The sequence below is a fragment of the Perca fluviatilis genome, chromosome 18 (genome assembly GCF_010015445.1).
Source record: "Perca fluviatilis chromosome 18, GENO_Pfluv_1.0, whole genome shotgun sequence".
NCBI lineage: Eukaryota > Metazoa > Chordata > Actinopteri > Perciformes > Percidae > Perca > Perca fluviatilis.
In genome coordinates, this window is record NC_053129.1 from 15,795,733 (window position 1) to 15,807,128 (window position 11,396).

The 11,396-nt window shown below is 41.2% G+C and overlaps 1 protein-coding gene across 1 annotated transcript; it reads right to left on the bottom strand.

The window, feature by feature from the left end:
* Nucleotides 1-38: 38 nt before the first annotated feature.
* Nucleotides 39-11,117, bottom strand: sel1l (SEL1L adaptor subunit of ERAD E3 ubiquitin ligase). Its single transcript, XM_039781273.1, has 21 exons — nt 10,529-11,117; nt 10,339-10,376; nt 9,421-9,616; nt 8,017-8,184; nt 7,539-7,644; nt 6,833-6,995; nt 6,652-6,705; nt 6,429-6,488; nt 6,254-6,335; nt 5,979-6,133; nt 5,705-5,761; nt 5,519-5,587; nt 5,006-5,083; nt 4,667-4,729; nt 4,320-4,407; nt 3,916-4,064; nt 3,647-3,812; nt 3,246-3,320; nt 2,888-3,060; nt 2,033-2,161; nt 39-1,857 (listed from the first exon to the last, which is right to left on the bottom strand). The coding sequence occupies exons 1-21, from the start codon at nt 10,614-10,616 to the stop codon at nt 1,585-1,587; spliced, it is 2,430 nt and encodes an 809-aa protein (XP_039637207.1). The 5' UTR covers nt 10,617-11,117; the 3' UTR covers nt 39-1,584.
* Between the last annotated feature and the right edge of the window lie 279 nt (nt 11,118-11,396).

Sequence of the window (11,396 nt, forward strand, 5' to 3'; positions counted from 1 at the left end):
ACAATGAAGAAAAAAAAAAACACCATTCTAAACAACCATTAAATATCCATATATCATTTATTATTTCTTTATAAACTTGTATTTAGGATGGTAAAAATGCAGTCTTCTCAACAATCTTGACCAGTGATTCATTTTAGACAAATTGTGAGTAGTGTGGGTGTTGATGTGTGAATGCAGGAAACAGTTTGGAATCATTGATTGTTTCCTTTTTGACTTCATACACTACATGCAGACGTATCGGGAGATCAATTCTCAATAGTTCTAACAACAAGCATATATCGTGGAACTGAACAAATGGACTTTAGAGGCGAAAAACTGCATGTGGCAAAATCTGAAGTTTCTAATTTTGTTTTGATAAATACTGTATGGCCTAACCATGGCAAAGTGTAGGCAGGGATCCAAGTTGGATTTTTGGTGAGTGGGTGGAAATTCTCGTAACAGCCACATGCCACAGCCACACACGCACTGTCTCAGCTAACTTGAGGCTTAATAAACAAAACAAAAAAAAGGCAGATGTGGGATGAGAGGAACTATTGAGCTACCAACCACTAGAATAAAATCAAAGCCTGTTGATGGGAAAATATCCCACCAACAAAAAGTACATCTTCAAAACTGTTCTTTTCCTTCCACTGGACTGTATACATCCTACAGATCAGGCTATGCTTGGAGATGTGTCTGTATGCATTTTTAAACAGAATCTGCATCAGGGCTGAGGATTTGGTGAGAGCTTAGTGGCTTTATCTATCCAGTACAGCTTTTTCATAGATTACTGTAAACCACTAAACAGGTATCTGTTCTCATTATACTGACTTAAATTACATTTTAGCACTGTTACTAATGCTGAAGGAACATGAATTAATCTTTCTCAGTGAATTGCAGGTATGAAAAAGGTACAGAACCGACATATTAACTAAACAAATAACCAATTAATGGAAAAGGTAATGCAAGATTTGTTCACCCAAGTATCTGAAAAAAAAGGTGCCTAAAATTAAAGTCTGCAAAATGAGCAGAAAAAAACATGCAAAACCATGACTTGCTTTACCAACTAGACCGGGTCTAGCAAATAAAAGTATTTGAATTCACATTTTCCTGCCCGATTTTTTTTCTAAATACTGCGCTAAACTAGGATTGAGGCAGTTCCACTTAAGAGTGATTTTCTCAATAAGAGAAATAGGAAGAAACTAAAGCACATATTAGATTCCAACTCTTTTGACTATGTTGATTAGTCAAATCCAAAAAGCCTTTGATTTCGCAAGCAAAAGGCTATTTCCATGGTGAGGACACGGGTGCTTCTGGCAGTATCCTGAGTCACAGACTAGCAAGTCCCAAGTCTGTGTTCTGTAGCATTGTCGGTAAACACCCCCAGTGTCTTTCTTCAGCCCAGGACCAGCATATATTTTAAATGGAGAAAGGGAGATGTGAGACTGCACAGTTCAGCAGCCACCTCAGTCTTCTTTTAGCATGTGGAGTAGGAGAGGTGCTCAAACTAGCAGGTATTCAGCTAGTAAGCATCAGCTGCTCCATGGGGCAGCTGGCAGAGCCTCTTGTCGGTCTTTCACTGCCCTTGCTCCGTCTGGCTTCCTCTCACTGCTGCTCCTCTTCCTCCTGGGCCGGGCCCTGGGCTTGTGTTTCTCCCTGTCCCTGGGGTTCGGCCTGGGCTGGGGACTGTTCCTGAGGCGGTCTAGGAGGGGGCGCTGGGGCAGGGACCGGTGGGCGAGGGGGAACTATGATTTGGTGTTGGCGTTGTCTGTAGGCGATGACTGTGCCTAACAACAGGGCGATGACGGTCATGAGGTAGAGGTCCCACTCCGGGCCCAGAAGCTGGTCCAGGTCCACCTGAGAAATCAGGTCCTTTAACTAACAGGAGCCAAAGCCAAATGGAGGGAGAGGATGGAAGACAAAGACGCATAATATTAATTTCATTTCCCCCTGATGACATAGCTTTTAACTTGGTTGTATTATAAGTTTGACTTTATTTTTCAAAGCCAAATTGTCACAGCTCCAGCTTGATAATTTAAGATGAAGTACTCACATTAAAATCCTGCAGGTACTGCAGAGTGTAAACCAGGCCCAGCTTGCACAGGGCCATAAAAACTGGGACTTGGGCATCAGGACTGGCTTCAGCGGCCATGTCGTAGAAACGCTTGGCTAAATGGATGTCCTGCAGAAAGAACCAAAGGAAAAAAAGTCTGAATCACAAATCAGTCCAGTGACGGCATTAGCTACACTCTGCATTCATAAATCAATGTGACTAAGTGGATACGAGTGAAATGCTAAGAGCAAGCTGATGTTTAAGAGTCACCGGTGGAACTCTGTGCTAGAGCTGTAATGGGGCCTTAAAAGTACGGCCCGAAAAGGCCCGAGCCCAACAGAGTTCGGCCCGAGCCCGACCCGTACATTTTGATTGACAGCTTTTTAAAAGCCCGAACCCGTTTACAGCCCGACTGTAAAGGCCGTCTATCAGCATCATTAGAGGGTCAGACACGCGGCTCGCAGCAAGCGGGCACACGCACCACTCGGCGGAAAAGGGAGAGAAAGAAAAAAAAGAGACTGCGCCGCACGCGCACAGCTCCTTTGTCTTTCGTAAAAAATGAGTCATTTATACATTTTTTTAACATCATTTATTCATGAATAACGGAGGCTATAGGCCACTTGGAAGTTGCAACATAGAAATTAATTAAGTCCTCCAGAGACCAGCCTCTGTTTCACCTCCTCAGGATCCATTTTCATGCTAATCGAAACGCATCAGCTGACTGCTCATATACCATGCAGTCCGAAGCGCAAGCCGAGCCCGGCCCGAGCCCGTGTAAAATAATAGAAATTAAGCCTGAACCCGTCGGGTCCCGTCGGGTTCGGGCAAAGATCTTCAGTTCTACTCTGTGCCCACCTGTTTGATGCCCAGGCCTTTCTCATGCATGTAACCCAGGTTAAACATGGCCTGGGCACTGTGCTGCTGCTCTGATGCCAGTCTGTAGTGGATGACAGCGGTCTCATAGTCCACATCTGTCCCGTAGCCGTAGAAGTGGTAGTCCCCTAGTTTTATCCTGGCCACAGTGTAACCTGGGAATGAGAATTATGTGTGTGAACTTTCATCCCAAGTAGGGGGTTTGGTTTTGAGCAGCCTAAGTCAACTAGTGTTCTTAATGTGAAGCAATCATAGATGCATTCCTGATTGAGAAGATATGCTCAAACTAAATCTGGCACAGACGTAAAATGGATAAGGGACTGAGTGTGTATGGACTCACCTTGTGCTGCAGCTCTTGTCCAGTGGAGTAAAGCACGAGGGTAGGTCTCATTCTCACTGAAGATCTTTACTCCTTCTGTTTGTTACAATCCATACAAATACAAAAAGGAGATTCAAAGGTTAGGATGTTACATGTCCCAAAGTTGGTAGTTTGTCAAATACTTGGGAAGTTTGCATAATAAAAAAAACACACAAGAATGTTTCCCTAAATTTGTTTCATTAAATCTATTTTGCCATTGTTTACCACAAAGTCAACCAACTGTGATTAAACAGTTTGCTAATAGAGACGTTAAGCCTAATGTAAACCCTAACTGTTTCATGGCATTTGGACCGGATGTGCTTTTCACCTAAACACACTTTCTTTCCACCCTGGCATGATACTAATGTCCCGGTTTTTCTTACTCTGGTCCAGAATGAAGGCCACGTTGCTCTGGGCCACCTCGTAGCCTTGCTCAGCCAGCAGCAGATACTGGACCAGCGCAGCGTCTGTCTCACCCTCCTTAAAGCTGCCGTAGGCCGTCATAAGACGATCTGACCAGCGACCACGTTCACACACGTTCTTGAAAAGCTGCGACGGAGATACAGACACACCAAAAAAAACTGTGTCTACAGTGGCGCACAATGATGTCGCAATTAAGAAAGAATGGAGCAGCTGCTCCAGGGTGCCTCACCTCCACAGCAGTGTGGCAGGAGCGCATAACACCTGTACCAGTAGCATGCATCTGGGCCAAGTTGTAGAAAGCCAGGATGTGGCCAGCCTGTGAGGCCAGGTTGAAGAATTTAAGTGCCTGCTTGTAATCACGCTTCACACCAATGCCATCTGAAGAACGACAGGAAGAAGAGAAAGATAAAGACTGAATGGAGGAGAAAAGAAGTTTTCTAGTCAACAACAGAAATGAAAATGATGTGAAGAAGGGCCAGTAAAAGAAAGATTATTCAAAGCTTCAGATTCAGTAACAATATTTAACAAATTTGACAAACAGACGAGGAAACAGGGACAGCTATGACAGGAGGCCAGGATACATTGTGTACCACAAGAACAAACCATGCACAAGACTCCGCTGTAAACACTCACTGTAATACATGGTGCCCAGCTGGAGTTGTCCGTCCACCCAGCCCTGCTCGGCTGCCTTCTGGAAGTATTTCAGTGCCAGCTCATAGTTCTAAAGACCCAAAACACACACATTTTAAATGACTGCTGTGATTCCAGCATGGGGGCACTCTGCTAGCTTGTTATCAACCTCGTAAACCAAACGACTTCACTGGGATTTAAATTTCACCTTTCACATTATTCCTCGTGCCAAGAACTGTATCTGCCAGGTTAGCAATACAGAGTAAACTGTACATTAAAATGGGTTTGAGAGAGTGCATCTTAAACTTAGACAGGATTTTAAAAAGGTGCAATGTGTAAACGTTTCTTACCACGGCGACACCTCTTCCATATAGGTAGGCCATGCCCAGGCCACTCTGTCCCACTGGATTACCCTGGATTAAAAAAAAAAAGCAACAAGTAAATAAAAAGGGTTGCATCCAAGAAATTAATGACAGTGAATGACACGTCAGCTAAGAGGTAAAAGTGTGTACAGTAACAGAAAGCTGTTCCTCTCTAGAATATTTGGAGGGCTGCTTTCCCTTACAGGAATAACTGTAATGATAAACGTCCAGACATACACACAAATACACATACAAACACTAAAGGGTAAATTACCAAGTCCACATAGAGATAAAGATAAAGACATTAGTCTACAGCTTTGTTCTTACCAAGTCAGAGGCCTTCTGAAAGTACTGCAGGGCTGTCTCGTTGTTCTGAGGGATATACTCGCTGCCTTCGGAGTACATCTAAAAGGACAGAAGGATTCACAGCTCTTAGAAATCAAAACACTTGATGCACAGCCTCAAATACAAAGGCACTGCACCGCCCTCTGTTAAAACAGCAATGCCAAATCATTGGCTTCATTTATTTTGGATCCAATGTAGACCATCTCTCTGCTCTCCAACTCGCAGACTGCTTCTCCCAAGTTCTCACACAGTATGGCCGACATATTTTTAATATTTACAAACAGAGAAGTGAAGCAGATGGGTAAAAAAAAATAAAAATAATACCATTTAATACTACCATTTGATTTTATAGGCAGGGGACACTGACACGGCAAGCTTGTCAGTATATAAAAAAAGAAAGAACTGTAATATAACTGTCTCATTACAAGCAACTAAATCCCCACCGTTCCCACAGGCTAATAGAGAGACAAAGGGCACGACAGACATCTCCCCCACCTTGCCGAGGAAAGCCATAGCGTGTGTATTCCCTGCATTTGCAGCCTGGTTGAAGTAGTCATACGCCCTCTGTTGGATAGGAAGCATCAGAAATACATTTACTAGTGCAAATTACAAATCACAAAAATAAAATACTGACATGAATCTTTGAAGAAAAAAAAAAAAAAAAAAAAAAAAAAAAATCACCTGATGATTCTGTTCTACGCCACGTCCTCCATGTAGGTGAAGCTGACCTAAACCCACCTACCAGGGGAAACAAACAACCTAGTTAACTTCAATAACATCAAATTAGTATTTGAAATATGAAAAACACATTTCAGATTGATACTCTATACACTTCATTTAGATACATGTACTGTATAAGACACCTCATACTCTCAGTGCAGAAATAGGTTGTCATGAAAGAAAATGGTTGCTGCATGGAACAAAGGAACACTTATTGCTGATGACACTAGTTTACCTGAGCCTGGACATCTCCTTTCTCAGCAAGAAACTGATAGTACTGGATCAAGTCCTCCTCCAACATCCCACTGGTAGATCCTGGGTTCTCCACCTCATCCAGCAGCCTGATCCTCTGCACCGCTGAGCCCCCCGTCAGGGACACGTCACTGGCCACTGGAGGTGGTAGCGTAGAGTGAAGAAAAAGCAGATGGAAGAGAAATAGTTTTAATCAGGTTATTTGCCCAGAACATCACACCTGAATATTATATTGTTAAAAAAATAAAAAATGCTCACCCTGATTTGCCACAAGCCTGTAGTGGGTTAGTGCTGACTCACAGCTCTGTGGAACACCGACACCTCCCCAGTATCTGTAGCCCTAAAAAAAACAAACAAGAGGAAACGTCATTTTTTTTACACTTAAGACATAACGTGACTGTGCATTGCTCCACTGACAGACAAATCAACTCACCAGGATCATATGAGCTACCAAGTTTCCACCCAGTGCCCCAAAGGTGTAGTAAACCAGGGCCTGACAAACAGAGAATGTAGGCAATATGTGAATAATTGTTGGAAAAAGAGATTACACAACATTATTTTCTCAGATGGATTTCTCCAACGTAACTTATAATAAGTACATTTACAGTAAAGACATAACTTCAGTCATACAGAATAAAAAAAATAAAATAAAGTACCTTAGCCTGACTCGAGTTAACTCCAAGTCCTGCTGCGTACAGAAAGCCAAGAGCCTGTGGAAACGTAAACAAAGCAAAGTGTTACACAACTGATTCTCTAAGCACAAATAAACAGCATATCTGATAAGATGTCAGGCCAAAAGGGCTTTCAACACATCAACATTTCGGATGAGATCTTCACCATCTGAGCTTTAGGCGAGCCCTCCATAGCCAGCTTCTCAAACATTTCTTTGGCCTTAGTGACGTTCTGGTTCATGTAGTCTCCAAACAGCATGGCATACGCCACCTTCTCCATGGCTTTCTGGTGGCCTTTCTCTGATACTTTCAGCAGTTTTTCGTATAATCTGAAAATGGTTGGATAAGCAGAGGTGGCGTGAGTGAGATTGGATTGACACAGGCATAATTAAAATGATGTGTGTACATAACAACAGTATTGACATGACAATCTAAAGCAAATAAGGATGTGTTGAGCAAAGTCGCATGGTAATAAAGCACACAAAATAAATATAACCATACCAAAACTAAATGTGCAATCAAATCAGGTTATGTTGTCTGCTAGATACACAATAAGTTATACAAGTTTTAATTTGCTAACAAAAAGACAGTAAGCTTGCAGGTCTTTAAGCATCCCTGATGTTTGAAATAAAATTTAAAAAAAAAAAATGGAGATAAGATCTACCATCGTTAATGTGGTTAAATAGATTAAGCAACATTTTGTAATTTCTTTTCCTAAACAAAATCACACAATCTTTGTCATAACACCATTTTTTATAAACCTATTCAAAGGATTCTTGCAAAAATACAGATGTCTTCAACACAGAAGATTTAAAAGCAGGTTGGCTGATAAAAACAATGAAATAAAAGCAGAAGAAAAAAAAACAACTAACTCTTTCTTCTGGGCCCTCCTGGTGGTGGCATTGAGCATGCGTAGGACAGTCTGATACTGCTCCTCAACCTCCTCTGCCTGCAGTCTCTGCTGTGCCTGCTCATCCGCTAAGGGATAGAGAATGAGAAAATACAGAAGAAATGAAACGCATAGCAATTCTGGAAATGAAACCATAATGCGCTCTTGGGGTGGATTCCATCATCAGTTTCAGTAGCTGTTGAGCTTTTCAAAGGCTTTTATTTTGATAAGGAAAACATAAGTAAACAAATTCTACAACTATTTCTCTTTATTTTGGCTTCAAATAGGGCTGCACAATGTATCGTTTTTTTATCGTTATCGCAAATCATTTCACATATTTTCCTCATATCGTGCAGCTCTAGCTTCAAAACAAGACACTGAAGGTAGTTTATAGCTTTGTCATATTTGCTTTTGGTAAGTGTTCGCTTTATGACAAGCAGGCTATTAAGTTGAAGACTTACTCTCACAGAAACCCCACTTCTTCTCCTGGTCGTAGTCGTAGATTGTGGCGCACCACAGCCGTCCATCCCCCCGTCCATCAGTGGTACAGTCATAGTACTCCTTCCCCTGGAAGAGGAATGGGAAGATACAGGGCTCTCCATGGTCTGTACCTCCATTCACCACAGGAACTGTGTAAAAAAAAAACAATATAATTTAAATAGATTATAGACAAAACAAAAAATAAAGTGAAAATAACTGGATATAGTATGATTTGGTCATGTCCATTGAGATCTCGGTTTTCAAGCTTCATATTAAAGATACAAAGTCTGTTAATTCTAATAAATGTCAGTAAATGTCCATCTTTATACAAGCTCAATATTAAACTTGTGCAAGACAGCCACAGGAACATTACAATCCCACAACTAAAATGATGTAACAGAGTGCAAGAGGAGCCACAGGTGCAAGGCGCTGTTCATTTCTCATGGGCTTTATCTGTTTATCTAATCTGGCGCTACCCTGACACACACGTCTTTGCTCAGAGTGAGCAAAACTCAAAACAGGTTAGCATGTCAAGACTCAACAAAGCTCACAAAATAAGACAAGACAGTCTTCATTCTCAAAAACAGATGTGACCTAAGACAAGGTGAAATCCTAATAGTGAATTGAGGAGTCAGTAAAGCTACTGACAAACTATCACTGCTACAGGCCAGCCACATGAGCCATAAATGCTTAGATAAGAGCTAAGATGCTGTGACTCAGAGCTAAACTCGGTTTTTGAACATCAAAATGTTGAAATTAGTTTCCGATAGTCAGCGGTTATATTTGAAACTACAAAGTGCAAGCCTCAACCTGAAATCTCCCTTCATTAAAAGAATGACCAGAGGCCCAGTGGCTCACCAACCCTTCTTAACACAGATACATGAAGCCTTACAGGATAAATGACTGAAAGAAAAAATAAAAATAAAAAAAATCAGATATGCATCATAATCATGATATTTTAGGGGTGTCCACATGCAACTGCAGGCTGCTGGAGCCATAGTTTCTAGTGTAAAGTTTCATAGCTATTCCACTATTCCATCCATTACTGTCTTTAATTGGGCAGGCAAAACCACTCTACTCAAAAGTCTGCTACCACAGACAGAAAATATGACAGCTCGTGATTTTTGTCTCACAGACATTTGGAGACAAACGCATAAGCCAAGAACCATGACCAGAAAAAGCGTGTGTTCAGTAGTTAAAACAGAGGAGCTCAAAACTCAATTCATAACATTCAACATACTATGTTGTGTGTATGTTTAAGGATTTCAAGTAGCTGATTGGACTGAGTGCAAAGTTAACTAACTAACAGTTGTGATTCTTTTTTTCTGGCTGCACTGCATGAAGTTCATACAGCTCACGGTTTGAGCTACATTTTTAGTCCTTACCCTCTTTAGGTTTTTCCTCAACTGGGGGAGGCTGCTCCGGCAGGTCCTCCTTCTCCTCTCCCTCCAGTCCATCCCCATGTGACTGTTTCTCCTCTTCTGCCTGGGAGACTTCATGACCAGAGGTCACAGAACCCCCAGCCACAATTCCTGATGCCAGACGGATGTCTTCTTCTTCAGAGTCTGGATCATGGTAAGACTGGAGCCATAGGCATGAAGTTATTGTAAAAGGAACAGATGAAAGAGGGGAATCACATTGCATATCAAAATAGGTTGAATGAATACAATTACATAAGGCAAAAGCTACAGATGTCCGTTACAGAACATTTGTGATCTAGATTATTTGTAAACTTAACAGTGATCGTTATCTCTCAAAAGTCCTGCAACACTTATCTGCTCACTTCTTCTTCTTTATTGCATTAGACACAGCTCAAATTTGGGCTCAAACATCGCAATTGTACTCATGCATGGAAAATAGAAATCACAATTTTTAGAGTCAGCACCTGAACAAGACAGATTAGTTTTTCTCACTGATACATTTAAACATAACAGTGCCAAATTGTGATTAAGTACTTCCTCCTAAAATAAACTAAAACATCTGGTTAACATCAAAGTGAAGTAGTACATATAAAATGTGCAGTATTTTAGCCAATAGCTTGGATAGGCTTAAATCAACTGCTGTGGCAGTGTCAACATCTCATGTTGACAGATAATAACACACATGGTAAGGCAGTACATGCCAGATGCAATCCATAAAACCCATAAGACACTGGGCAGCAGATAACATCCCAAGCAATTATACCAACAGCTGTTAGCATAGTGGTCTGCTTTCAACCACATCTACATTTCTAACAGAAATCGTTCATCCTCAGGGTTTGATGTGCGAACTTCAAGACAAATATCAAATAGCTCACGAGGTACCTTTAACTCTGGTCCGTCATTGCCGTGTTGCTCTTCATCTGAAAAGTATTAATATGGCTGGAGTAAACAGAGTGTAAACTTGAGATGGACAAAGCTGTTCGCTAAATATAAATAGCAGCTGGCAACAGTTTAAGAAACGTAGACACTTATGTCCGCACAGACATTAGCCAGTTATATATTTTATACTTACCAGCGGTTATTCCTTTGACGAAGAGTATCAGCAGAATGGTCAAAAAATAAAACTTCCTTGCTGTATTTATATATCTTTGATAGCCCATTGTTGTTGATGTTGACAAAGCTAACAATCTGCTAGCTGTAGCTGCTGCTATTTCTATCACCCAACATCCAGTTACAGTTGAGTCACACTAGTGTTGCATAAATAAACTCACACACACGCTCAACTAAACGGAACAGTATCTTCTCTGGATAATAGTAGCTAGTTAGTTGATTTGACTACTGTAGCTGTCAAACAAGCTAACACATGCAAAGCTACGCTAGCTGGGTGAATGACGTTTTACGTTAACGTTAGCTAACAAGCTAGCTAGTGTTAACGTTACATAGCCGCACAAAAGACCAACCACACAGCTCAATACTTGAAAGAGACGCAACTGCTCGGTCTAAAAAATGGTTGCCTAATACCTCTTGATATTTCAAAACTTCCGAGTTTAACAGCGACATGCAAAAGCTTTCGACTTCGGTTTTAATACTAGGTTTGTATTAACCAAATACTACTTAGCTGGCCATATTAAGCCCTTACTACTGATCGACACTTCCTATTCTCGCAATTTGACCAATCACAGGGCGTTTAGTTTTACAGTAGCCAATAAGCGTGCGACAGAGAAGTGGCAGCGAATCAGGTGCGTACACAATTATGTTTCTAGTTGACGGGTTTGTCCGTTTGTCCACGACACCAAAACAAGTTGTGGTGATGATAACTAATTACCTAGAGGCGGTTGCTTTGGGCACGCTATTACTAGCACCATAAACATAGTGAATCCGAAATATGTATACATATATATATAAATAATTGTAAAGTTTTCTGTTTTGTAAATAAGCCT

Bases quoted from the DNA above. Each gene is read 5' to 3' on its own strand.
- sel1l (XM_039781273.1), bottom strand. From the start codon at position 10,616: ATGGGCTATCAAAGATATATAAATACAGCAAGGAAGTTTTATTTTTTG. The intron at 6,336-6,428 runs GTGAGTTGATTT...TGTTTTTTTTAG, and splicing joins TGGTAGCTCATATGATCCTG to GGCTACAGATACTGGGGAGG. The intron at 4,730-5,005 runs GTAAGAACAAAG...TTTTTAATCCAG, and splicing joins TTCAGAAGGCCTCTGACTTG to GGTAATCCAGTGGGACAGAG.